The sequence below is a fragment of the Macrotis lagotis genome, chromosome 1, assembly GCF_037893015.1.
Source record: "Macrotis lagotis isolate mMagLag1 chromosome 1, bilby.v1.9.chrom.fasta, whole genome shotgun sequence".
Lineage (NCBI taxonomy): Eukaryota > Metazoa > Chordata > Mammalia > Peramelemorphia > Peramelidae > Macrotis > Macrotis lagotis.
This window is the reverse complement of record NC_133658.1, coordinates 435,724,924-435,750,748: the sequence shown is the minus strand read 5'-3', so window position 1 is coordinate 435,750,748 and position 25,825 is coordinate 435,724,924. Positions and strand designations below refer to the sequence as shown.

Genomic DNA, 25,825 nt, shown 5'->3' with positions numbered 1-25,825 from the left:
TCTCCCATTCAGATAATTATTTATTTTATGAAAATGCAAAATATCATTGTATAATACATCTGAAATCACTTACTCATACTAGTCCAAAAACATAGGTGCTGATGTTTTTGATAAAATGCTTACTGTTAGCAAAGGAAAAACATTTCAACATTCTTGCTATTCTTCCTTTAGCAGAGTTCTAAAACCATGAGAACAACTATCCAGCCTTTTAATTAGTTTAGGAAAGGTTAAATGTACAGATAATGTTTTAAAGAAAGTAAGCTGCCAGCTAGTCTGAGAAAGCACTGCTCCCTCCCTCTTTTCTATGACTTATTCTTAAAATAAATAAAAAAATGTATTTTTGCTTGGGAAAACATCTTCTGTTTAAGTACAATCTAAATACTTCCTGTAAAATTTTTCTATAGCTGTGTCTTTTCTAAGCCTGTTTCAGCATCTCTCTCATACCAAACTGTCAAAGTATCAAATGTCCACTTGCTATTAATTTAATTTTTACTAGAAATTTTTTTAAACAATGGAATACATGTCAGGCAAGATACCTTGCACACATTTTTAAAAAGTTTTAGAATTCATGTATGTCTCTTCTCATTTTTAATCTAAAGTTTAAGCTAAATTTGGCAGAATTTCTCAAAGGATTAAAACACTAACAGGCTGTTCACCAAGCTTTTATTAAATACAATTACATTTTTAGGAGCATGATTTGGCTCACTAGTATAAGAAGAGATTATTAAATCAAGTCATAATGGGAGCTCTATTTTCCATTTCAGATATTTTGCAAAACTATCTAAATAAAACGACCCTCTAATATAGAGGGTAACTAACAAATTTAACCTTTATATACAGCTTACGAATTCTCTTTACATTATCTCAATTGCAAAGCATGAATTTATTGATGACTCTCAAACTTAAGCTTAACATATTTAATGATACTGTTTAATTGGAAGTTTATCAAAAAGAGAAAAAAACCCACATGCTTTGGCCTACTAAAAAATCCTAAGGTTTTTGTGTGTGTTTGTAAATGATGGGGAGCAGTGCAGCAGCATTTATAACATGAAGCACAAAAGTTATGGTAAAGCCAAAGCTTTGTTAGAGGATTTTAAGAGCTCCCACTCACTAGTCAAGGATTTATCCAAGGGTTTCTCTACGACAGAGCATGTAGAATCTGAACTACTGCTGCTGCTACTGCCTGGAAAACAAAGAAATGAGCCCAAGGGAAAACCAAAGAAAGAAAAAAACAGAAAATGAAAAGAGAGAAAATTTCAGTTCTAGAATACAGAATGTGAGAGAGCTATACAGTTTATTTTAAGATTAATATCTAAGTAAAAAAATTCAGAAAACTATCATAATATACCTCATACCTCATAATACCAAATACCATAATACCAAAACATCATAATATCAACCTTAGGAAAATTTAATAATAATTTAGCAGTAATCTACTAATACTCATTACTCACCCAAAACATATTAATTCAGTAAGCTGGAATGGAGATTAGCCACCTCTGACATTTGAGTCTGTTAAATAGCTCAAGATTACTTAAAGGAACCAAATTTTAGTAAATACAAAACCAAAATTACTTGTACTTATTAACCTTCATTCAATCAAACACCATTTCTTTCTTTTTCAGAAACACTGCTTATGAAATCTAGAGTTATTATAGATTTTCATTTTCATGTTATATTGCTGAAAATTTTTCAATTTACAACTCTGGAAGGAAACTACTCCCATTAAAAAATTAGTTAATTCTTATGAAATTCATTTTCACACATTGAATTAGAATTAAATGGGTAAGCTTATATTTAAAATGATAAAAATGAATTTGAATTTTTAACCCTTATATTTTAAAAATTCATACATATTTTAAAACAATTTTAATGATAAGTGCAAGGTAAAATGTATATGTATTTATGAACATAATTAAGGGAAGAAAAGGAAAATCTGAAATAATAATGATCAAAATTAATTTTAGGTCCATATCCAGAGAAAAAACTATGGAGTATGACCACAAACCAAAGCATACTATTTTCACTTTTTAAATTTTGTTTTATGCTTTTTTCCCTCATAGATTTTCCCCCTTTTGTACTGATCTTCTTTGACAACATGACTAAATATGTCAAACATGATTGTACATGTATAACCTGTAACAGATTACTCATTGTCATGGGGAGGGAAAGGAGGGAGATAGAAAAATGTTCAAATCTTACAAAAAAAAAGGAATGTTGAAAATAATCTTTACATATGATTGAAAAAATAAAATAAATTTTAAATGAACAAATTTTGAAATATGATAGGAAAAGTAATATCTTTTTGTGTTTCATATATTTCATATTCATACATTTTTTAATACAGAACTGATCACTTTCACTTTTGTGGGGACACATTTGTGCCCAAGGCCCTAGGAAGAAATGCCAGTTTCAGAGTGAATATGGAGGTATAATTTAGAGTTATAAGAGGAAAAATGAATTAGAATCTGAAATAAAATATATGTTTAATATGTGAAAAATTTAGGACTAAAAGACTAACTGCTTACAAAATGCCCCACAAACTCAAATCAATTTTTATAAAAGTCTTGGGTTCCACCAAAGAGTTTTAGAAAGTCCAATCAAAATTGTTTTCAGCTAAAACATTTAAAATTGGCATGTCTTTTAGAATTTCATTAACAATAAATCCTAATTAGAAAATTATATATGGAGTTTTGATTGATGCTGATCAATATGTTTCAATATTATAACATGTAGATCAACTTGCTATAATCATGAAATCATTGTGGAAAAACATGCAAAACTACACCAATGTAACAAATTTCCCTGTTTTTTTATTTCTTAAAAAAAATTGTATTACATAGGAGATGACCGCAAAAGTATTTGCATATAACATATTTACAAAAACCAGCATAAGGAAGCAGCCAACTTCATTTCTACAATTTTTATTATTAAAATATCTTACCTCTTCTCTTTTTCCTTTTTTCTCCATGTTCTCCAGCCTCAGCGTGTTCATCTTCATCATCTTCTGACCCACTGATATCAGAGCCTGAAATCTCTTCTCCTGGAAAGAAACATTAACACAACTTTCATATTATACTCTAATTCACAGGTTATTTGGGATTGTCTATACCAACAACATGCATTTACTTTTGTTGCATCTGATAAGATTTAAATAGGAAGTTGAGTAATATTTTACAACTATCTTCTAAGCAGTTTTGAATTTCTTTTGTTCCATCAAGGATCATAACCTCTCCATCTCTTGATTCTTAGTTCTTGATCCTTTCTTACCCCATATATCTAAATGATTGACAAAACTTGTCATTTCCACCTTCACAACTCTCACATCCAGCACCTCTTCACTATTCATACATCCCTACACTTCATCAACTTCTAATTGGATTATTAAAATAGCCTCCTAACTAGTCTCTCTTTCTCATGTTTCTCCCTACTCTAATTTAACTCCATATATCTGCCAAAGTAATTTCCAAAAGTACAAACCCCCCACTCATCCCTTCCCCCATTAAGTCTCACCTCTAATATAAACTCCTATTAAGCCTTGCAACTTGACCCCCAACCTACCTCTCCTGCTTTACTCTGTAATTCCTGTTCCTACACTCATGTCAAACTGGATTTACTGCTATTTCACAGGTCTTTGCACTGGGTGCCCTCCCAATCATTTATTTATTTTTATACACATTTGCTCCTCTGAAAGAATATAAGTTTCTTAAGGGCAAGAACTATTTTCTTTCTGTCTTTGTATTCTAAGTGCCCAGCATAATGACTGGCTCACGGTTAGGAGTTGCTTAATAAATGCTTGCTAATCAATAACTAGGGCAGCTAAGTGCACTCCATATAAATATAAACACAGAACTTTATTTATAATTTATTAGAAATCTAGAACTTAGGGGGTGGCTAGGTAGCACAGTAGATAGAGCACCAGCCCTGAAGTCCCTGAGTTCAAATCCAGCCTCAGACACTTAATAATTACCTAGCTGTGTGGCCTTGGGGAAGCCACTTAACCCCATTGCCTTGCAAAAACCTAAAAAAAAAAAAGAAATCTAGAACTTTAACAGTAAATGATTCACTGTAAACACTGACTACAAATACCACCTAGTGGTCAAATTAAAAACCCTGAACTTCTATATGTATTATTTGAAGGTAGATGAGTTAAATATTTGCCTTATTAATACAAATGCTACTTCCACATTCACATATAGGATATCCTTTATAAGACAATGCTTTATTGATTCCTTTGATTCTTGTTAATTGATATTACTATAAACAACAATTAATGGTACAATTTCTTATTTACTTGATTAAAGAAAAAAAACAAAAAACAAAAAAACCTCATGTGAAACCTGAAGGCTTAACCATTGATTTCTTCCTTGGAAGATTTAAAAGGATCAGAATTTGGCATCAGTTATAACATCTATTCTCAATTATAAAATTGCAGGAAAGAACAAAGTAGATGAAAAAAGACTTAGAAACTAAAGAGCTTTCTACTTTTCTAAGTCAGGTTTTCAAAACATAGTTTGATTATTTTTTTGTAAAGAGAATCCTCACTACCACCCAACACACCTGATGGGTTAGTCCTATATTATGTACAAAAATACTTTTCAAAACCAAATACAAACAATTTCTGGAAATATACTTTACAGATTGAAATTCATATTTTTGTTATCTCATTATCAAGAATAGCTAAGAATTGATTTTTATCTTACTCAAAGCCACAACTATACTTCCCACTATGTATATACTACAGAGGTTTAAAATATTAAAAATCTTTTCAATAAATACAGGCAAACAAAAACTTATAATCATCACAGGGTTATCTATTAATGTTAAATATTAATTTGTAATATTAAAATATATATAATATACAATTCAATAAGAAAAATAAAGGTAATTATTTTTCTTGTGTATTACAGAAGTATAAAAAAAAGTACAACTAGTTGTTGAAACAATAGAAGCATACTACACTGTTACTACTGTAACTATACTGTCTTCTAAAAAGGTTAACCTCCAGTGTAATTTGGTTCAAAATTTAAAACAACATTTATCAGATTATCTGTATTAGCATTCTCAACAGGTATATGAATATGCTAAATTCCATATGAATAGTTTTACATAGTTACCTTCTTCAAGCTTTTTTTTGAGTTCTTCTATTTCTTTCTGAAATTGGCGAAGCAGAGCATCCTTTGGATCTTCATTAATTCTAGCTTTATTTTTAATATTTTTAGCACGGTTAGCATATCGCAATGTACTGATGGTCTCATCATAATTGTAGTCTGCGGGTCCAATATTTGCACACTGTTTTGGTAGGATACAAAAATCAGTTATTTGATATTTGGCACATTTTTGTATAACAATTAATGCCACTGTTATTAATACTATTCTTGGGGAAAAAATTAGTTACCAGAAAGTAATTTATCAAAGAAAAATGCTATAAATTTGTTTCCAACTTGTTAAATTATACTATTAGTATTTTAAAGCATCAGCAGAGCTATAATCTCATCAAAGTGGGTAATATCCTCCAATACCTCACATTATAATCCATCCATATTTATCATGCTATGGGATTCTTTCCCTTGTCCTCCCAGAGATCAGCAAGAAAAATCATCAGGAAGAGAAAATATAGGCTATATTCCTTTTATATCTCTTTATATTTAATGTAGTACTAGGGTCATGCCTTAGTCATCACTTATTCTACCTATATAAAATGGCTCATTTCCTTTCCAAATAAAAATTTACAAAATGACATCCACTACTACATGAAGAATCATTTTTGATATGTTGAAGCCTCTGTGCAATTACCACACATCTTTCCATTTATCTCTGGTTTGCCCCAAACTGTGATTCTTTAGGGTGCTTTAAAGATTCACAACTATATGGGAAAATAATGGTGTATAAAGTTTTGTACCAGGAAGCAGCTTGTGATTGTTAAAGGCATGACACGATTTCCAAAATTTTATTTATATACATCTTGTATTACATCCTCTACAAAAGAATGTTTATCTCTTCTTTTTATGTCTTGCTTGACCTTAAGAATGAACATTGCATGACTTGACTCTTCTCTCTGGTTATATTTAAAAAGCAATCCTGTTTGATTTTATATACATATCCATGTCAGAGGTTCCTTGTTGGAAGAGGTCTTTTTTGTTTTGTTTTGTTGTTTACTTTTTAAATAATCAAAGAGCAAATACAAAGGAGTCTAATTTCCTCTGTACCTTCCAGTCAACTGTGTAACTGTAAAGATAAGTTGTACTGTAATCATTTGTTCCTATTTAAAATTTTCATTAAGGATATCCTTCATATAAGCAAAAATCATTTGCATAAAAATATATAAACATGTGAGAAAGCAGGAAGTAGTCATTGACTTCCTTTCAATCAACTTTTTTGTGATATTAATGTAATCTATGTTTTGTTTTTCATTCTCTTAGCATGTATTTCCTCCCCCCAAATAACTTGCAAAATGATCCCTTGATGCTTTCAAGATTGTATCATTAACTTGAACTCATCTTCTAGATATTATCTTTGAACTAGCTTGTCTCTCTTTCCAATTCTGTCTTAAACATCACCTCCTCAGGTGAGGTATTAGAGGTCCAAAAGGAGGAGTTCTGTTGTCATTAATAACAAAAATTGTAATAGAAATATTGACAAATATGTTAAATTTCTTATTTATTGTCTTTCTATTAGCTGTACTTAGCAATGTTTTTGGGTAAAGTAGATCCATTGATCTCCAATCAAGCCTTGTTTATTTTACCTTTGCTGTTTTTTCTGATATATGCTTCTTTATGTTGTACCCATTGTCTCCCTAAGTTTCTAGAAGGCAAGGACTATTTCATCTTTGTCTTTGGATCACTGGTGCTTAGCACAGTGCCTGGAACACAATAAGTCTTGCTGACTGATTTAAACATGTTTTCATCTTAGCTATTTCATGAGGTAAAGAATCTTCATAGTGTTTTACATTCTAAAACCAAGCTCCTCAAGATGCTCTCTCTTGATACTTCGCAAAGAGAGCTTGTATTTGTTGATTAAAGCAATTTCTAGGCCCTTTTGGCCTTCTCAATGTAGAGACTACTTCATATCTTTTGTAGGAAAAGGTTAACAATCAAAGATTATCCTTTCCCTTGATCTTTAATTTTAACTTGATGTGAAGGCATCTGGACAACTGATCACATAAGCAATATCTACTACTTTGCTGACTGAGAGGATTTCATCAACTATATTAAAAAAACAATGCATTATGATAGAGAACCTAGATACAATAGTAACAAGTAATACAGTGAATTCCCCTTCCCCTTGCTTTTTAAACTCCTATAACAGAACTAGAAAATGTTATCAGGTAAATTCTGATTGAGAAATAAAAAAAAAAAACAAAAAAAAAAAACCATAGTGTTCAGTCCAGGTTGGCAGAGGAGATAGAGTTCTGCAGACAATGGAGACAAGTTATGGCCAAGCACATATCATACAAAGGGACTGCACCAAGGCAAGAAGAGGTTCTGATCTATTATAGACAGACCTAAATTATTTGGAAGAATTGCTTACTATCTATTGTTTACTAATCAGTTCTCAGCCAGAGATCCAAGACATACTGAGAAAAGGACTTAAGCCTTACAATGTGTGTTCTAGGCTGAGAGTGATCATCATACACATAGCTGTGTACTAAGCAAGAAGTCTAGAAGCTGTAGCAGCAGCATGCAATGGACCCAGAAAAAGGTCAAGCTTTCAGTTCCAATTATAGCCCCATCTGAAACCTTCAGAGGAATAACCAGCACAACTTTCCACTTAGCTATTAGTGGAAGTCTACTGAAGGTCCAAAAAAAGACAGTCCACTGTCCTGTCGCTCAGACCCAAATCCAGGTCAGGAACTTGAAGTGCTTAGATCCCAGAAGCAATCAGACTTTGTCTTAGATCAAACAATTTGTGTTTACTGAAACCTTTCAGGCACCTAGCCTCAACTATCACTGAGACTCTGGAATAGCACAATACTATGTGCAAAGAAAAAAAAAAAAAAAAAAAAAGCACTAACAGGAAGAGCCTGGTCCCAATAAAATCTAAAGTCAGTAGGCTTGAAAGGATGAGAAAACAAAACAAAAGAATGTCACCATAAAAAGCTATTAGTGAAGATAATACTTAAGAGGGAATTCAGAAATCCAAAAGAAGAAAATTATTCCAAAAGAAATAGTACTAGAGGAAAAGTGGAAAAGAAATTAAGTTATGGAAGAAGGAATCTAAAAGGGAATTAATAACTTGACACAAAGATATACCTGATCGAAGCAACAAACTCTCATTAAATTAGGTTAGAATGGACCAAATAGAAGCTAGTAAGTTCATGAGAAAAACAAATATCAAAATAAAATCAAAACACTGAAAAAAATAGAAGAAAAATGTAAGGTATATCACCATAAAAAACAACTGACCTGGCAAACAAATTAAGGAGAGGAAAAAAGAATCATTGGACTACTTGAAAGCCATGAGCAAAAAAAGACAGCCTAAAAATTCTATTTCAAGAAATATTAAAAAAAAAAAAGCTGCTCAAATATCTTAGAACCTAAAGGCAAAAATAGTAATAGCATAGGGAACAGAGTCAAGATGGAAGAGAAGGAATTCAACTGAACTCTCCCCTAACACCTCTAAATAACAGAATAATGTCTCAAAACAAATTTTGGAGCAGCAGAACTCACAAAAGGATAGAGTGAAACAATTTTCCAGCCCAAGACAACTTAGAAGGTTGTCAGGAAAAATCAGTTTCAGAGGGGCAGACTGTACTCCAGGAAATCAGAATTATCTCTGGAAACAATAATACAAAACACCTGAAGCTTGGAACAGAGTTAAAAGTCAAGAAACAGCTAGGAAAAATGAGCCAAACAGCAGAAAAAGATCCTGACTATACAAAGTTGCTATTGGTGACAGGGAAGATAAAACACAAACTCAGAAGAAGACAACAAAATCAAAACTACTACATCAGGGGCAGCTAGGTGGTGTAGTAGACAGAGCACTGGCCCTGGAGTCAGGAGTACATACCTGAGTTCAAATCCAGTCTCAGACACTTAATAATTACCTAGCCATGTGGCCTTGGGCAAGCCACTTAACCCCATTGCCTTAAAAAAACAAAACAAAAAAAACCACCCTAAAAAAAACTGCTACATCAAAAACCTCGAAGAAAAATACAAATTGGTCATAAGCCACAAAAGAGTTCAAAAAGTAAGAGATATATAAAAAAAAATTGGGAAGAGAAATGAGAATGATAAGAGAAAATCATGAAAAAATAGAGTCAGTAGCTTGGTAAAGGCGGCATAAAAAATGCTAAAGAAAATAACACCTTAAAATACAGAATAGGCCAAAAGGAAAAAAGACATACAAAAATTCACTGAAGAAAAGAACTCTTTAAAAAACAGAACTGGCAAATTGGAAAAAGAGGTTCCAAAATTTACTGAAGAAAAGAATTCCTTAAAAAGTTGAATTAACCAAATGGAAGCTAATGATTCCATGAAACATTAAGAAACAACAAAATAAAATCAAAAGAATGAAAAAATAGAAGACAATGTGAAATATCTCATAGGAAAACAACTGACCTCGAAAACAGATCCCTAGAGAGATAATGTAAGACTTACTGGATCACCTGAAAGTCATAGTTAAAAAGGGGGGGGGGGGGGGTCTAAATATTATGTTTCAAGAAAATTGTCATGGAAAACCGCCCTGATATCCAAGAATCACAGGGTAAAAAATGCGACTGAAAGAATCCACTTATTCCCTCCTGATGGAATCCCAAAATGAAAAGTCCCTGAAAGAATACAGTCAAATTCCAAGCTTCCAGATTGAGAAAATATTACAGTCAAAAAGAAAAAAAGAATTTAGCAATTTCTACATTTCAGGATCAAATGGCTTGGAATACAATATCATGCCATGCAAAAGCCCTAACTCACTACCGAACAGAGAAATGCAAATTAAAAACAACTCTTATCAAATTGATTAGTGTGACAGAAAAGGAAAATGAAAAATGTTGGAAGGAATGTAGGAAAATTGTGCATTCTTGGTGAAGTTGTGAACTGATCTAACCATTTTGGAAAGCAATTTGGAACTATGCCATGCAGACCCTTTGACCAAGAAATACTACTAGTAGATCTATATAACAAAGAGATTAAAAAAATATATATTTATAGCATACCTTTTGACCCAGCAATACCACTACTGGGTCTATACCCTGAAGAGATGAGGAAAAAGGGTAAAAACATCACTTGTACAAAAATATTCATAGCAGCCCTGTTTGTGGTGGCAAAGAATTGGAAATCAAGTAAATGTCCTTCAATTGGGGAATGGCTTAGCAAACTGTGACAGGAATTCAGGGAAGCCTGGAAGGATTTGCATGAACTGATGCTGAGTGAGATGAGCAGAACCAGAGAAATACTGTACACCCTAACAGCAACATGGGGGTGATGATCAACCGTGATGCACTTGCTCGTTCCATCAGTGCAACAAACCAGGGACAATTTTGGGCTGTCTGCAATGCAGAATACCATCTGTATCCAGATAAAGAGCCATGGAGTTTGAACAAATTTCAAGGACTATTCCCTTTAATTTAGAAAAAAAAAAAAAACACGTATCTTATTGTCTGATCTTATTGTTTCTTATACTTTTTGTTTCTTCCTTAAGGATATGATTTCTCTCTCATCACACTCAATTTGGATCAATGTACAACATGGAAACAAAATAAAGACTGACAGACTGCTTTCCGTGGGGGGGAGTGGGGGGAGGGAAGTAAGATTGGGAGAAAAATTGTAAAACCCAAAATTCATATAAAATCTTTTAAAAAATAGTATTTAGTTGAGGGAAAGTGTTACAGTCAATTTGACAATTTATTAATCACAAAATAATAAATCTCTAGCTTTTACTAATTAAAAGAAAAAAGAATTTTATTCCTTATCTTCTCTTAATGGGTGGGGGGAAGGGGAAATGAAAGGAAGAGAATGTGGAACTGAAAATTAAATTAAATTTTAAAAAATGAAACAAAACAAAAAAGCATAATACACAAAAAAATTCTGTTTCTATGCCATAAGGAAGCAATGAGATTAGTTTCTGTTGCTACTATCAGCAGATATAGGAAATATCACAATGATCACATGGATAAAAAAGAGGCCATAATTACTTTGCTGTGAGATGAAATTCACCACTGAATCAAAAAGTCATGCATAAATTAGCACTGAATAAAAGAGATCACCCATCCAGTTCTTACCATCATAGTTTTTGAGTTTCCTCCCAAAGAATCCTGAAGAAGACGAGTCAATTTTGAATTTCGATAGGGTACATGAGTACTTTTTCCATCAACCAAGGCAGAAATAACATTACCCAGAGTAGAGAGTGAAAGGTTAATTTTTGTTGCTTCTTTCAGTCTCTGTCCAGTAGCTCCAGTTTTTGCCTGTCTTTCTGAACCCTAATAATAAAAAGGGAGGAGTTAAGATGTAAAAAAACAAGAAATTTTAAAATTGTTCATTAAAAATTAAGGGAAAAACTCAAAAAATTTAAGAACTACATCACTGATTCTTTTTGTTTATATAAACAGTTCTGAAAATGCAAGTGGTAATTATCCAGTATAATTAGCAGAGGAAAATCTCTCTATCAGTATCTTAATACTTACAGCAAGATCTACAAGATGTAGTTTGCCCATCCGAACATGCATATTTCCATCAATACCTTTTTCACTGCATTCAATGGTAATTGTAAATATGGCATGGGAACGAGAACTATGTTCATTCATATTAGTTGCACCAACAGAACCTTTAGTATAAGAAGAAAATCACTAAAAAAAAAGGTAATGTTCAAGCATATCTTAAAGTTCAAATTAATACTTTAAAATACATAATTTTTTAGACATAAGGCAAAAAAGACATTCATTTCTGAATTACATAGATAACAATGGATTTATTAGAATTATCAGCCATTATTAGAAATATTTCTGTGAAGGGTTTTGACGTTGATTTATGAAGGAATCATCTATCACTTACGTTTAAACTAAAATTTTTAAATAAAATACTTAATTTTAATCCCAGATGACATTGTTCAGCGAAGTGCCAAAGTTAAAAAAGATATGTTATATATATGAAAGTTCAACATCCCAACTAATTTAGCTGTGTTTTTAAAAAGCACTAAAATTATTTTCATTTTATCTCAAAGTAAAGATCTCATTCTAAGATCTTATTTCATAAATTCATGCAGAAGTAACCTAAAAGGAGATAAAATTTAAAAAGGCAAGCCTTATAATAAAATGAAAAATAACATTAGTATCCCAAATTTCTAACACCAGTGGAACACAAACTTTTGGCAGTCCCCATATCAACCTGGAGAGGTTTACATATACAACCATCTGGTTACATGCAACCAACTGTCTGGCTTTCTGAGTAACAACCTGATTAGTCAGGTTCAGTCACAGCAGCTCATTAAGTCATCTACTAAGGCACAGAGGAATTGGGATCTGGTCAAGAGAGTACTCAGATGAAATCACAGATGTCTAAAGTATTGAGAATGGCATGAATTTGATTTATACCATAAAATGAGAATGTAATAAAGTGCTTTTTCCTGGTCTGCAGTCATTTAATTGGCTAATAGGAGCAAAATAGAAACATAGTCTTTGTAATAGTGGATTTTCTTTAAAGCAAAACACTGTAGATGGTGGCATTCTTGGGTTGTTTGTTTTTTTCATTAAATGTCTATAATTTATTTATATAAGCCACTAAAATTATTTATAAAATGGCTTTCATTTTAAACTGAAACTATTATTTAAGTAGGAAGTAGAAATTTTAAAAAATAATGATTTTATGTACAAATTTTGTAAATTAACTTCCGTTAACAGTTACTTTCTTTTTTGAGATTGTGTTATGTGGAAGTTTCTACAGTATATTACCATTCGTGTGGCATAAGGTAGATTAGAACTGAAAAGAAATCTGTACCTTCTTTTATTCAAGTATTTCACTCACTGTTAGACACACCTAAACAACTATTAGGATATCTCAAAATCATGTTTCTTTCATATGGCATAAAGCTGTGATAAAACTTACATTAACACCTTTATACTAAACTAGTCTACTCAACATTAAACATTTATTGCCAATTAACTATGGTACTTACGATTTTTGTGGCCTAATGTCATAATTCTATCCATATCATCTGCATTATTTACTACATAAGCTGACAGATCTTTGATGTAAACTCCCACATCAGGTCTTTCCTTAACCTATAAAATAAGATTACACTGATAATATACGATACTTTCTAAATCAATATTCCTTGTATTTATTTACAGATTACTACAGCTATGGTGTAATATCAGTATAAGTAATTTATAACAACCCTTAAAATAAAAAGAAAACATTTCATTCAGCTCCCTACCCATCCTTTCACTGGCCTACAATCTATTTTAAACAGTGAGCAGAATCAAAAGTCTTCCCTCATTGGGATGACTTGAATATTACATAGGGTGATATTACTTTCACTTGAAAGAAGATTTTATTTTTATCATCATCTTACTGACATGGAAAAAAGTACTTTCTCAGATTATATAAGTGATTCTTCATCTAGTCAAAATTTGCATTTTGTAAATTTGGTAGAATACCGAGTAGAAAAATAATTGATTCTACATAACCTTATGTTATTATTTAAAACAAACTGAGTAGTGCATCTATTACAAAAGAATAATGATTAGCTATGAAAAGTACAGCACTCACAAGGCATGTGGCATGAGAAAAAATCTGAACTATGGCTATTGGGTCAAATGGTTATGTTCTTTCCAAATGAAACTCTTTTTAAAAAGGAAATTAAATAGTTTGCAGGATGAAATAAAATGCCAGAAGTAGTATTATAAAACTAGAGCAGGGGGGCAGCTAGGTAGTGCAGTGGATAGAGCACAGGCCCTGGAGTCAGGAGTACCTGAGTTCAAATCCGGTCTCAGACACTTAATAATTACCTAGCTGTGTGGCCTTGGGCAAGCCACTTAACCCCATTGCCTTGCAAAAACCTAAAAAGAAAAAAAAAACTAGAGCAAAACAAATAAGAATGCATTATTACAGTGTCTTTTCAATTTTAACAGAGTTCCAATTGATTTCTACTACTGGCTTTAAAGGGAATCAGACCAGATGAAGTTGAAAACAATTATACATACAGACCAATATAATAACATGACTCAACTTTAAGCTAACCTAAAACTCTATAAAAAGTAGCTAAAATTTGCATTTAATTAATTGTCCTCTTTAAAACTTTACAAGAGGATGGGACAGCTAGGTGGCGCTGTAGATAGAGCACCAGTTCTGGAATCAGGAGTACCTGAGTTCAAATCCAGTCTCAGACACTTGATAATTACCTAGCTGTGTGGCCTTGGGCAAGCCACTTAATCCCATTTGCCTTGCAAACAGAATTCAAACTCTTATCTCTCTTATTAAATAACATGACCATGAGTAAGTCACTTGATCTTTTTGTATCAAATGTTTCCTTTCTCCTCTACATCATAGACTTTTTTAATACTTCCCCTTTAGTTCTAGTTTAGTTCACGATTCTATACAATCCTGTGGAAAGATAATTCTTACCTGAGTGAATTCAAATTTTCAAAGTATCCTCACCTCTAATCTCTGTGTCTGATCCTTTCCTAGAAGGTCACGCACTTCTTCATTATAAATTTCCAAATAAGATACTCGAACCAAAAACCTAAAAATGAAATTTTTTTAACACATAAAAAATCTGACTATCTACTTATTCCTGGGATCACTACATTTTATCTTCCAACACCAATCCCTAACAAAAAAACTTAACTATGATCTCTTAATTGCTAAATCCAATGGTCTCAGTCCCTGTCCTTTCAACTACTCTACCACATTTAACATTGTTGAATATCCCTCCTAACTGGAAATTTTTCCTTTCCTAAATCTTCTGGATTCTGCTTTCTCCTGGCTATCTATCCAATTACCTCCTCTAAATCCTTTGTGAAGATATGATCTATCTTTCTTTTTTGTGCCCAAGGGCTCTCTGTTCTAGGAAATCTTTTTTCTCTCTAATCCTCCCTATCCACTAGCTCCTTTCAAGATGCCTACCTGGCAACTAGGTGCTGTAGTGGAAAGAGCACTAGCTCTGGAATCAGGAGTACCTGAGTTCAAATCCAGCCTCAGACCCTTAATAATTACCTAGTTGTGTGGCCTTGGGCAAGTCACTTAACTCCATTTTCCTTGCAAAAACCTAAAAAAATAAAAGTTGCCTAGCTGTGGGACTTTGGGCAAGTCACTTAACCCCAACGCATTACAAAAACCTAAAAAAACATGCCTTATCCTTAAAAAATCCTCAAAATCTTCCTATTTCCAAAAATCATTATCCTTTATCTCCATATAAATTACAAAAAGTTGTCTATATTTGTTGCCTCTATTTCCTGTCCTATCACTCTTCAACTTGCAAACTGACTTCTGAACATAATACCTAACTGAAATTACTCTGTCCAAGCTTACCAATGATCTCTTAATCATCAAACCCAATGGATTTACAGCATTTGACTATATGTTACCCTTTCTGGTTTTTCATGACACTATTCATGTGGTCCTTTCCTCTGACTTTTGACTTCTCTGCCTCCTTTGCTGGAATCAGGCTGTGTTCAAACCCACCCCAGACACCTACCAACTAAATGACCCTAGGCAAGCCACTTAACCTCTGATTTAAATTTCCTAATCAGTAAAATGAATATAATAATAATAGCACCTAAGAATCTCCCAGTGTAGCTGTGAGAATAAAATAACACAATCTCTACAAAATCATCATCATCATCATCATCATCATCATCATCTGTGATCCACTGCTTTACTAAAAGTTCTATCCTAGACTCTCTTTTCTTTTTTCTTTATTGCTGAGGATATAGCTCCCATGGGTTCAAATTATCATTTCTATGCAGATGACGCCTGTATCACATTCATTCTTTTCTCTCTATACATAGAATCCCCACCCTATTTCAAGTCCTCTTAGCTTCCAACTTAAATTATTCCAATTGCTTCCTAATTGATAAAATTGCCTCCAGGATCTCCCACCTCCAATAGATCCTCCAGGTCTGTCAAACTAATATTCCCTAAAGTACAAGTCCACATAACACCCCCCCCCCCCCCCCCCCCCCCCCCCCCCGGTTCAAGAAGCTTCAATGGCTTACTACTATTGTTCTAGGTTAAAATATGTCTTTTCTGACTGGTTTTCACATTAATCTCTTTCATTCCCTGGTCTATATCCATCTTCCACACTTTTTTTCCACAGACTATGCCCCATGTATATTCCTTTCTCTTCAGATGCCTGAGTTTCAAAGCATGCAAACAGAGCTAACTGTGCACCACACAGTGCTCTAAGTAACTCTATAAGATTCTAAGTAAGCTATATTGGTAAGAATTTCCTCATAAATTAGAAATTCACTGTATCAGTGAAATAGAAGTTCTAGTACTTATTCCTAGCTCAAACTATCTCTCCAAACTATCTTCAATGAAAAGCTGCAATTTGTATTTATCTCTCTGTACATGTTGTTTTTCATCAATAGGTTATAAGCTTCTTGAAGACAAGCAGATTTTTTTGTGTGTTTATAACCCCAGTTATAAATGTCTGACATTTTAGTAGGGAATTAACATATGGTGGCTAAACTGAAGGCCAAAACTTGGGGAAAAAAATCAGATTACTGACAAGTATAATAACATATATGAATGACAACCTTAAAATCAGTGTCTACCTACATAAAAAACTTATTTTACTTCAAAACAAGCAGGGAAATGGAAAAAATGGTCATTTTTGTTTTTACCTTGTATCCCCCTCTGCTTTTGCAATATGACCAAATATATGAGCAAATGAATTTGGAATGATTCCTCTAAGTTCAGGTACAGCTCGTACACCTTCCATGGTAAATGTTTTTCCAGTTCCAGTCTGTCCATATGCAAATATAGTACCTGAAGTAGAAAAAAATATTTACTCCAAAGATATTCAAAATTTAAATTCAACTAACATTTTATTAAGCATCTAATGTGTATGGAACATTGCATTAGCACTGAAGGAAACACAAACATTAGCTAAATAAGATAAGTTCCTTGCACTCAGGAAACTTGAAATCCAGGACAATGCTTCACACAATTAACAAACATTTGTAAACTAAGTCCCTACAATGTGCCAAGAACTGTGCTAGGTGGGAGATACAAATACAAAGAATTAATTCCTGATCTCAAGAGACTTGTTGATGGACAGAAAGATAAAACAAAAAGATAACTATAAAGTAAGACATAACATTACAAATTAAGATGGCAGAATGCTAAGTGCCATGTTAGGGCAGGGAAATCAAGAAAAGCTTCCTAGAGCTGGCAGCATGTCAGTTGGGTGGGAATAAAACAGCTGAAGAGGGAAATGGGAAGGCATTCGAGGCATAGGAAATATATTAAAAATATGTGCATAATGTAAAATAAAATACTTTTTTACATTAAACTTTGCTTTAAAGATGGCAAAATTCTGTGACAGACTTCCGGTCAAATTTAAAATTACTCTTCTAAAAACTACTAACTTGAAACTTCAAGGAAACAAATGATCCACAAAAACATTCTTTTCCTCCCAAAACTTTTATGCAATCATTGCAATCATTAACCAGTCTTTTTTGTTCAATGGAGACAAACAGTTCTGATATCAGTTGTCAGTTAAGACAAAATAGCTCTCAGCTCTTCCATCATTGAGTAAGAAGGGTAGAGTGGCAGGTGGTCAATCAATCAATCAATATTTATTAAGTGCCTACTTTGTGCCAGGCACTGAACTAATTTCTGGGAACATAAAAAGAGGCAAAGGACAGTACCTGACCTTAACAAGCTCACAGTCAAAAGGGAGAAACAACAAACAAGTATTTAGCCTTTTGAAGCTTAAGGCAGATTGTGTGACCCTGGCAGGTTCAGCAACCTTCTTGTCAACCATCTTCATGAAATCAATTACAACAGCCTATCTAACATATAATGAACAAAAAAATGACAATGAGAAGAATAATCAGAGCAGCCCCTGACACACATGGACTTGCCTGAAACCATATCAATAATGCAGCATCACCAGATATCAAGAATTTAGGGTTATTTTCCAGTTTCCTGCCAGAATAACAATGTTTGCAGATTTGCAGAGTCAAAGAACAATGTGAGCAATATGATCATTTAGATCAGGTGCACAACCCAACACTGATCTGACTGGCTGGTTTAAGAATGTGAACTTCACTGTGCAATGTTCACAAGCTGTTTCAGTTGGTGGGTTATTTTTGCTATCACACCATTACAGAGAACATCTCTGATAAACATATTCCTGTTGATGAAACCAATGTCACTCCCAAACAGGGCCTCATTCAAAGATGGTGTCCTTTACTTTTAGATGCAATGCTAACTGAAGTAAACATTATCACCACGTGGAAAATACCACCATATCCAGAGAAGGAACTGTGGAATTTAAATGAAGATCAAGCATAAATTAAGTTATCTTATGTATTTTGTCATTTTTTCTAATATTTTCTTCTGTTTGGATTTGATTCTTCTCTCACAATATGATCAATAAAGATCTAGATTTAGCAAAGTTATATAAACATAGAGCCTATAATATAGATTGTGTTCTGTCAGGGGGAGGGGAGAGAGAAAAGAGGGAGAGAGAAAAATGTAAAACTCAAAACCTTGCAAAAAAAAAATAACTGGGTGCAGTGGATAAAGCACTGGCCCTGAAGTCAGGAGTACCTGGGTTCAAATCCGGTCTCAGACACTTAATAATGATCTAACTGTGTGGCCTTGGGCAAGCCACTTAACCCCATTTGCCTTGCAAAAAAAAATAATTGGTAAAAACTACCATTGCATGTAGCTGGAAAAATTTTTTTTTAAAGAGTTATTATAACCATGTTTGGTTTTACAATACCAAACTTCATAAAGCCAACAAAATATAATACCAAGTTCACCAATCTTGTAGACATCTTGGAGGACAGACCACAGGGACTTGTCAGTTGGACAAACTGAGAGTAGGGCACAGTCAATCAAAACTTCAAATAGAGTAGGTTCCATTAATAAATATTGTCATTCCCACTCCCAAAGGGAACAAAAATGTGCATACCCTTTGATCCAGCAATACCATTACTGGGTCTATATCCTGAAGAGATGAAAAAGGGTAAAAAAACATCACTTGTACAAAAATATTCATAGCAGCCCTGTTTGTGGTGACAAAGAATTGGAAATTAAGTAAATGTCCTTCAATTGGGAAATGGCTTTAACAAACTCTGGTATATGTATGTCATGGAACACTATTGTTCTATTAGAAACAAGGAGGGATGGGAATTCAGGGAAACCTGGAAGGATTTGCATGAACTGATGTTGAGCGAGATGAGCAGAACCAGAAAAACACTGTACACACTAATGACAACATGGGGGTTGATGATCTCAACCTTGATGGACTTATTCATTCCATCAGTGCAACAAACATTTTGGGCTATCTGTGATGGAGAATACCATCTGTATACAATTGTGGAGTTTAAACAAAGACCAAAGACTATTACCTTTAATTTAGATTTAAAAAAACCATTATCTTATTATGTAACTTTGCTATCTCTTATACTTTATTTTTCTTCCTTAAGGATATGATTTCTCTCACATTACATTCAACTTAGATCAATGTATACCATAGAAACAATGTAAAGACTAACAGACTGCCTTCTGTGGGGAGTGGGGGGAGGGAAGCAAGATTAGGGGAAAAATTGTAAAACTCAAAATAAATAAAATCTTTCTAAAAAACAAAGCAAAACAAATATTGTCATTCTTACAAGAGACATTTCATTCCTTGAATTGAACCATATTAGAATTTGATTCCAAAATGTCACCACCATTCCAATCAGAAATTGCACAAAAAACAGTGTCTGGGTTGTAACCAATTTTTTTTTTTTAATTTGACAATATCCTCATCTCTTTTTTGACCATTGGAAGGCTTGGTGGAATCAGCAATGAGATGTTTCATATCTAGTATACAGATTAGAAGGGCACGTGCAAAATTCTGGCCATTCTTTGAGATAACAGCTTCAGATTCACAGCAATCATAACAGTACAATCAGTTGGAGATGAGCTTGAAATTTTGTTCATAATGAAGACTCTGGCTCAGGAGCATCAATGATGGCCACATAAAACTTGCTATGAAATTTCTACAGGGAAAAATCAATGTCAATATATCTCTCATAGTCAATCTTCACTTTATCCAAGACCAGGGGAGTATTTGATGAAGTCCTTTCTCATCTCAATAGCCTCTTTTTCAACAGCTCTCTTATCAATCCTATCACATTTATAGATGAGATGGTCAGTTGTCATGGATTTGCCAGAGTCTATTTGCTCAATGATGATTAGGCTAATATCTTTATCTTTTTAGTTTTATATAAAATTGTCGTGACACCTTTGTTCTATTGGCTAAACCCACAGTGAGGAAAAAAAAACCTAAAATACTTTTCAAGCATGGTTCATATTAATATTATGACAAGCAATGTTTTCTTAAATAATTTTTACTGAGATCAAATTGTTTTATAATTTTTATATTGTTTACTATTTTCACTTTTTAAAATTTGTTTTTTGTTTTTCTTTCTATGTTTTTCCCTTTTGATCTAATTCTTCTTTTACAACATGACTAATATGGAAATATGTTAAACATGATTGTACATATAAAATGTATTTCAGATTCCTCACTTTGTGGGAGAAGGAGAGGGATGGGAGGCAGAAAAATGTACAACTCAAAATCTTACAAAAAAATGAATGCTGAAAACTATCTTTACATGGAATTTGAAAAAATGAAATTAATAAAAAACAGTAGTTTTGACTGTGACAGTTTTCTGACTGTCTCTAAAGGAAGTAGGTTCAAATGAAATGAAAAATTCAACTTGTTCTGTTTTAGCATTACCAACAAATACTAAGCATTATATGTGCAAGACAGTGAAATATTGGAAGGAATTACTACAATTTTTCAAGTCAGCATGGCCAGTGATAATACAAAAATCACTAATGTTTTGGGCTAGAACACATCACAATTCTTTTCAGAAGTGTTGTATTTGATTTGCTCAGGCTAATCACAGAATCTTAGCATTTTCTTTACAGATAAGGCAATAACTAGTACATTTCAAGATTACTATTCTTGAACACATACCAGCTAAAGAAATGGAGTCACCCAAGAATTTTGCTGTCTAACAGGGAAAAGTCAACTGATGATATATATAGAGGCTATGCATGAGCCACAATATGGATCATCTACATCTGACTAATTATCATAAATACAATATACAAACCAGGGTATAAATTTATATCTTTTATCAAGATGATTTTCCACTACTTATTAAACTACTGCTGATTTATTTATTTGGACTAGTATATATACAGAGGCAAGAACTTAATATCTGTTGAATGCTAGATTAACAACTACACTTAATAGGTTAAAAAATTCTTTTATAATGCCTAAATAGGATTGAAAGGATCTATATTTTAAAAATTCATAATCCTCTCACTTCAAAAGTAAAATAAGATTATTTACCATTGTAGCCTTCTAGAACAGAGTCAATAATGGGCCTTGCTGTTAAGTTATAAACATCAAGTTGTTTACTATCTGGTCCAAAAACTGTATCAAATGTAAATGTCTTTGGAGGTTCATTTGAAGAATCTGTTTTATGCACTGTAATAGTTCCTCTCATCTCATCCACAGAAACAGACAATTTGTAGCACATTGCTTTTTCTCTTTCATTGAAGGGTCGACATCGAACAACAACTTTGACATTGTCACAGCTTTCAGGCTTCTCTGATTTATTGATCTAATAAGCAAAATAAAACAAACAAAAAAATCCATTAATTTTTACATACATCAGAACAATTTTCAATGTGAGACTTTCTTGTCACTAAGATAAGTTCCCCAATCATCGCACATGTCTTAAAACCAAACAAAACCAAAAAAAAAACACTATAGAATTGAGTGACTTTTTACAAGAAACTGACATATTTTCCAAATCTTGTTACTTGGCTAAAAAGAAAAAAAGTCTGGGTAACTCCATTTTCTGTGCAAAAAAAAAAAAGACTTTCTCTTCATTAGTCTCAGAATACAGCTTCCTTCAAGGTTCAGTTCAGATGCTACTTCCAAATGGAAGTCAAATTCCTTTGGTTTTTGGCATTCTTTTTCTCTTCAGATTTTCTATATATTTATTGTTTTACTCTCTCCTCCACCTTAGAAAGTAAGGTCTTTGAAGACAGTGACTGCTTCAATTTTATCTTTGTATGTGCAGTGCTAATAACAAATATTTATTAAGTGCCTATGAGTACTTAATTGAAAAAAAATAAGCTTCTAGCCAAAATTTCTATCAATTGCTGCTTTGGCTTTTATTTTATAGACCACCTGATTTTTCATACATGTCCTTTTATCTCTGTATTTCAAGGTTTTCTCTAACAGTCAACAAGCATTTATCAAGCATTTGCTCTGTGTTAATTGCTTGAGGATACAGGTAAACTGTCGCTGCTCTCAAGAAGATCATGGTCAAAGGGAAAGACAACAACATGCTAATCATATGAAAACAAGATATAGATACAGGATAAATTGGAAATAACCAACAGAAGGAAGGCACAAGCTTTAAGCAAGATTAGGCTTTTAGTGAAAGGTGAGATTTTAGCTGGAACTGAAAAAGAAGACAGGAGGCAAAGAGGATGAGGGAAAGAATTCCAGGCATGAGGAAAATGCACTGAGTTGGGAGATGGGAAATGAATCAGGATATCACAGCAATCATCTGTCAGTTTCTTGTAAAAAGTCACTCAATTCCATAGTTTTTTCGGTTTTGTTTGTTTTTAAGGAAAGCTTGGTGAGGAAATACTTCACATGGAAAATAAGGAAAGACAAATTAAGAGTCTGAGAGTACTTGGGGGCATTGAAAGATCTTAAGTGACTTACCCAGTGTCACAAAGTCAGTTGGCTTCAGAAAAGAGACTTAGAGGTTCACAGAAAGAGATCTTGAAAAGATGTTAGTCAACCTTTCTCTCATTTTACAATTCAGGACACTGGAAAAACAACCCATACCTGTGCATTTGTTTCCTTACCTGATGGTTCAAAATCCTTTTAAAATCTGACTTGTGATACATCAATACTAACTGAAATTACATTCAAAGTTACAAATGATCTATTAAATGCCAAAACTCAGGGTGTCTCAGTTCTCCTGCTCCTTGATCTCGTTGTCATTTGACACTAGATAACCTCCTCCTTAAAACACTCCCTCCCCTGGAATTTCACTATTTTTCTCCTGCCCTTCTTATAAGTCTCCTTTACTAGGGATGGCTAGGTGGTGCAGTGGATAGAACACTGGCCCTGGAGTCAGGAGTACCTGAGTTCAAAGCTGGCCTCAGACGCTTAATAATTCTACCTAGCTGCGTGGCCTTGGGCAAGCCACTTAACCCCATTGCCTTGTAAAAACTAAAAAAAAAAAAAAAAAAAAAAAGTCTCCTTTACCATCAGCCCTTATTCCACCCTTAACCATGAATATGTGTATTTCAGTACTATCTCTAACCTAATCTCAATCTCCCTTTTTCTTTCTAAAAAAACTCTCATGACTTCAAACTACAAAATTTTCTTTATTAATCTCTGAATAAAATTCTTCTCACACTGCAGAAATCTCAAATCTACATTTTCCACAGGTCTTCAAATCTACGTTTGCCACTCCAAATGAGAATAGAAAATATGAAGATCACATGCTTTTCCTCATTTCTGAACCTCTACATCATTGTCTATTCTACTTTTCTGCTCCAATCTCAGAAAGATACATTGGCTCTTTTTGTCATCAGTCTCCTATCTTGGATCATCAACCTTACTCCATTCCCAAAGCCAATAAAAGTAAAAACAAAATATATCTTTCTGATTCTGAAACTACCTCTCCATTCACTAAACCAAATTTTGGTGAAATTAATGGTTCATATACAGACATTTCTTGATTTGGTTTAAAACCTTATGCAAATTCTATTCTCTGTACAAGGTAGGTCACTCTACAGTGGCCCAGGCTTCCTACAGACAGTTTGCAGCAGCTGCTGCTGAGCCTGCAGTAGCACCTGTGCCAGGGGGTCCTTGATTCAACTTCCGGACTGCAGGATCTCAAGCAATGAAACCCCTTCGGCTGTTGGGGTTGTAGAGATAGAGGGGTCACATGGGGGTCTAGGGAGGTCTGCAGAAGGGTCCACTTATATTAAGTGAGAACTGACTGTAGTTGGAAGGAATCTTAAAGGTCAACTAGTTCAATCCTCTCAGACTGGACAGATGAGAAAACTGAGGCCCAGAGAAATTAAATGACTTCCCCAAGGTCATACAGATAAAGGGTAGAGACAGCATTCAATTAAAATTCTGCAACTCTTAATTTAGTTTTGCTCTACAGACCCAATGCTCTAATGCATCCATCTTTTCTCCCACAGAGAATTGTTAATTCCAAAAAGCATGTGGAATTCAATCCTTTAGTCTCCTCCACTTGGAATTTCTGTGACATTTATCCTAGAAAATTGTAAATGTTCTATTTCAGGAAAAATCAGTTCAATTATTCTCAAACTGTTTGCATTTAAATAGAGCATTCAAGTTTACAAAGTGCTCCTCATACAGTTTCTCACTTAAACCGACACAAAAATTCTCAGTTACAAGAATCTGCAGTGGGCAGGATGGCAGTCCTGGGGGAAGCAAGATGCCATCTGAGCTGGTGCAAGGACAAGAAGCGGAGTTCCCAGCTGCGGGGCCACGGCCGAGTCAGCGGGCCCCTGGCTCGGGCGTCAGTAGACGGAGGGCGAGGGCTGGCCCAGGGGCTCCAAGAACTGACCCACGGGATCCTCGGGGGGGCCACGGGGAGGGGGGCCCACCGGCGCTAACGAACAATGGGAGCCGCAGCCCCTCGGGAGGGACTCGGGGCCCCGGCGGGATGCTTCGGGAAGGCTCTCTGGGTGCCGGCCCCGGCCCCTCCAGCCTCCCACAGCGGGGCCCCGGGGGCGGGCGCCGCCCCCGCCCCAGGCTCCGCGCCCAACGCGCCGGGTGCGCCCTACCCGGTGGAGGCACCTGGGCTGGGCTGGGCCGGGCCTCTCCCGCCCCTGGACAAAGCTGCAGCTCAGCCGCGAGCGGGGGCTGCGCCGGCTCTCCCGCAGCAGCCCTCCGAGGAAGCGGCCGCCCCGCCCCGGCCTCTCCCATCCTTCCCGGAGGAGGCTCCGGAGGAAGCTGCCGCTGGGCCCGGGCCGCTCCGGGTCCTCCCTGGGGGGCGCCCGGGAGAAGCCCCCGCCGAGCCCCGGGCCGGGGCCGGGGGCCGGCCCGGACCTGGGCCGCCCCTCCCGGGGGAGGCCCTCCCCGCTCGGCGCCTCCATGGCAACGGCCCCGGCCGCCGGACGGGGCGGGGCGAGGATTCGGCTTCTTACCGGCATCTTGGCTCGACTGCCCCGCGCGGGGTGGCCGCTTTCCCCGCCCCTGGGCGCGGCGGAGCGAGGCCTCGCGCTCCCGGGCACCGCGCGGTCCGACGCGCCTCTCCCTCCGCGGCCGGGCCCCAGGCTGCCGAGGCGCGGCGGCCGCCCCAGCGCGCGTGCGCGCCCGCGGCTGCCTCCGCCCCGCCGCGCCGCCGGCCCCCGCCCGCCCCGCCGCACCTGCGCACCCGGCCCGCGCTCCCCCGCCTCTCCTCCCTCTCTCCTTCCCTCTTTGGACAAGGGGACGCCGCCCTCCTTCCCAGACGCTTCCTCCCCGCGCGGCCCCGGCCCCAGCCCGAGGCGCCAGAGCCGCCCCCTCGCGCCCTTCCCGCCCGGGCCGGGCCACGGGAGCCGACCCGGGAGCCCCGGGGAGGGGAGGGGGCCGG

The 25,825-nt window shown here is 35.5% G+C and overlaps 1 protein-coding gene across 6 annotated transcripts in view; it reads right to left on the bottom strand.

Moving 5' to 3' along the window:
* KIF3A (kinesin family member 3A) overlaps positions 1-25,542 on the bottom strand; it is a 46,667-nt gene extending 21,125 nt beyond the window's left edge. For 2 of the 6 annotated variants that reach the window (XM_074213264.1, XM_074213265.1), the window contains exons 1-9: positions 25,035-25,376; positions 21,526-21,799; positions 16,781-16,925; positions 14,592-14,676; positions 13,108-13,213; positions 11,621-11,760; positions 11,219-11,416; positions 5,118-5,292; positions 2,945-3,043 (exon numbers count right to left, since the gene is read on the bottom strand). In XM_074213264.1, coding sequence (XP_074069365.1) covers positions 2,945-3,043; positions 5,118-5,292; positions 11,219-11,416; positions 11,621-11,760; positions 13,108-13,213; positions 14,592-14,676; positions 16,781-16,925; positions 21,526-21,799; positions 25,035-25,346 — 1,534 coding nt within the window. In that variant the 5' untranslated portion in view covers positions 25,347-25,376. Of the gene's footprint in view, positions 1-1,111; positions 1,184-2,944; positions 3,044-5,117; positions 5,293-11,218; positions 11,417-11,620; positions 11,761-13,107; positions 13,214-14,591; positions 14,677-16,780; positions 16,926-21,525; positions 21,800-22,920; positions 23,387-25,034; positions 25,377-25,397 lie in introns of those variants that run through there. The other 4 variants (XM_074213269.1, XM_074213267.1, XM_074213266.1 and 1 more) reach the window with 4 other exon arrangements.
* Positions 25,543-25,825: the final 283 nt, after the last annotated feature.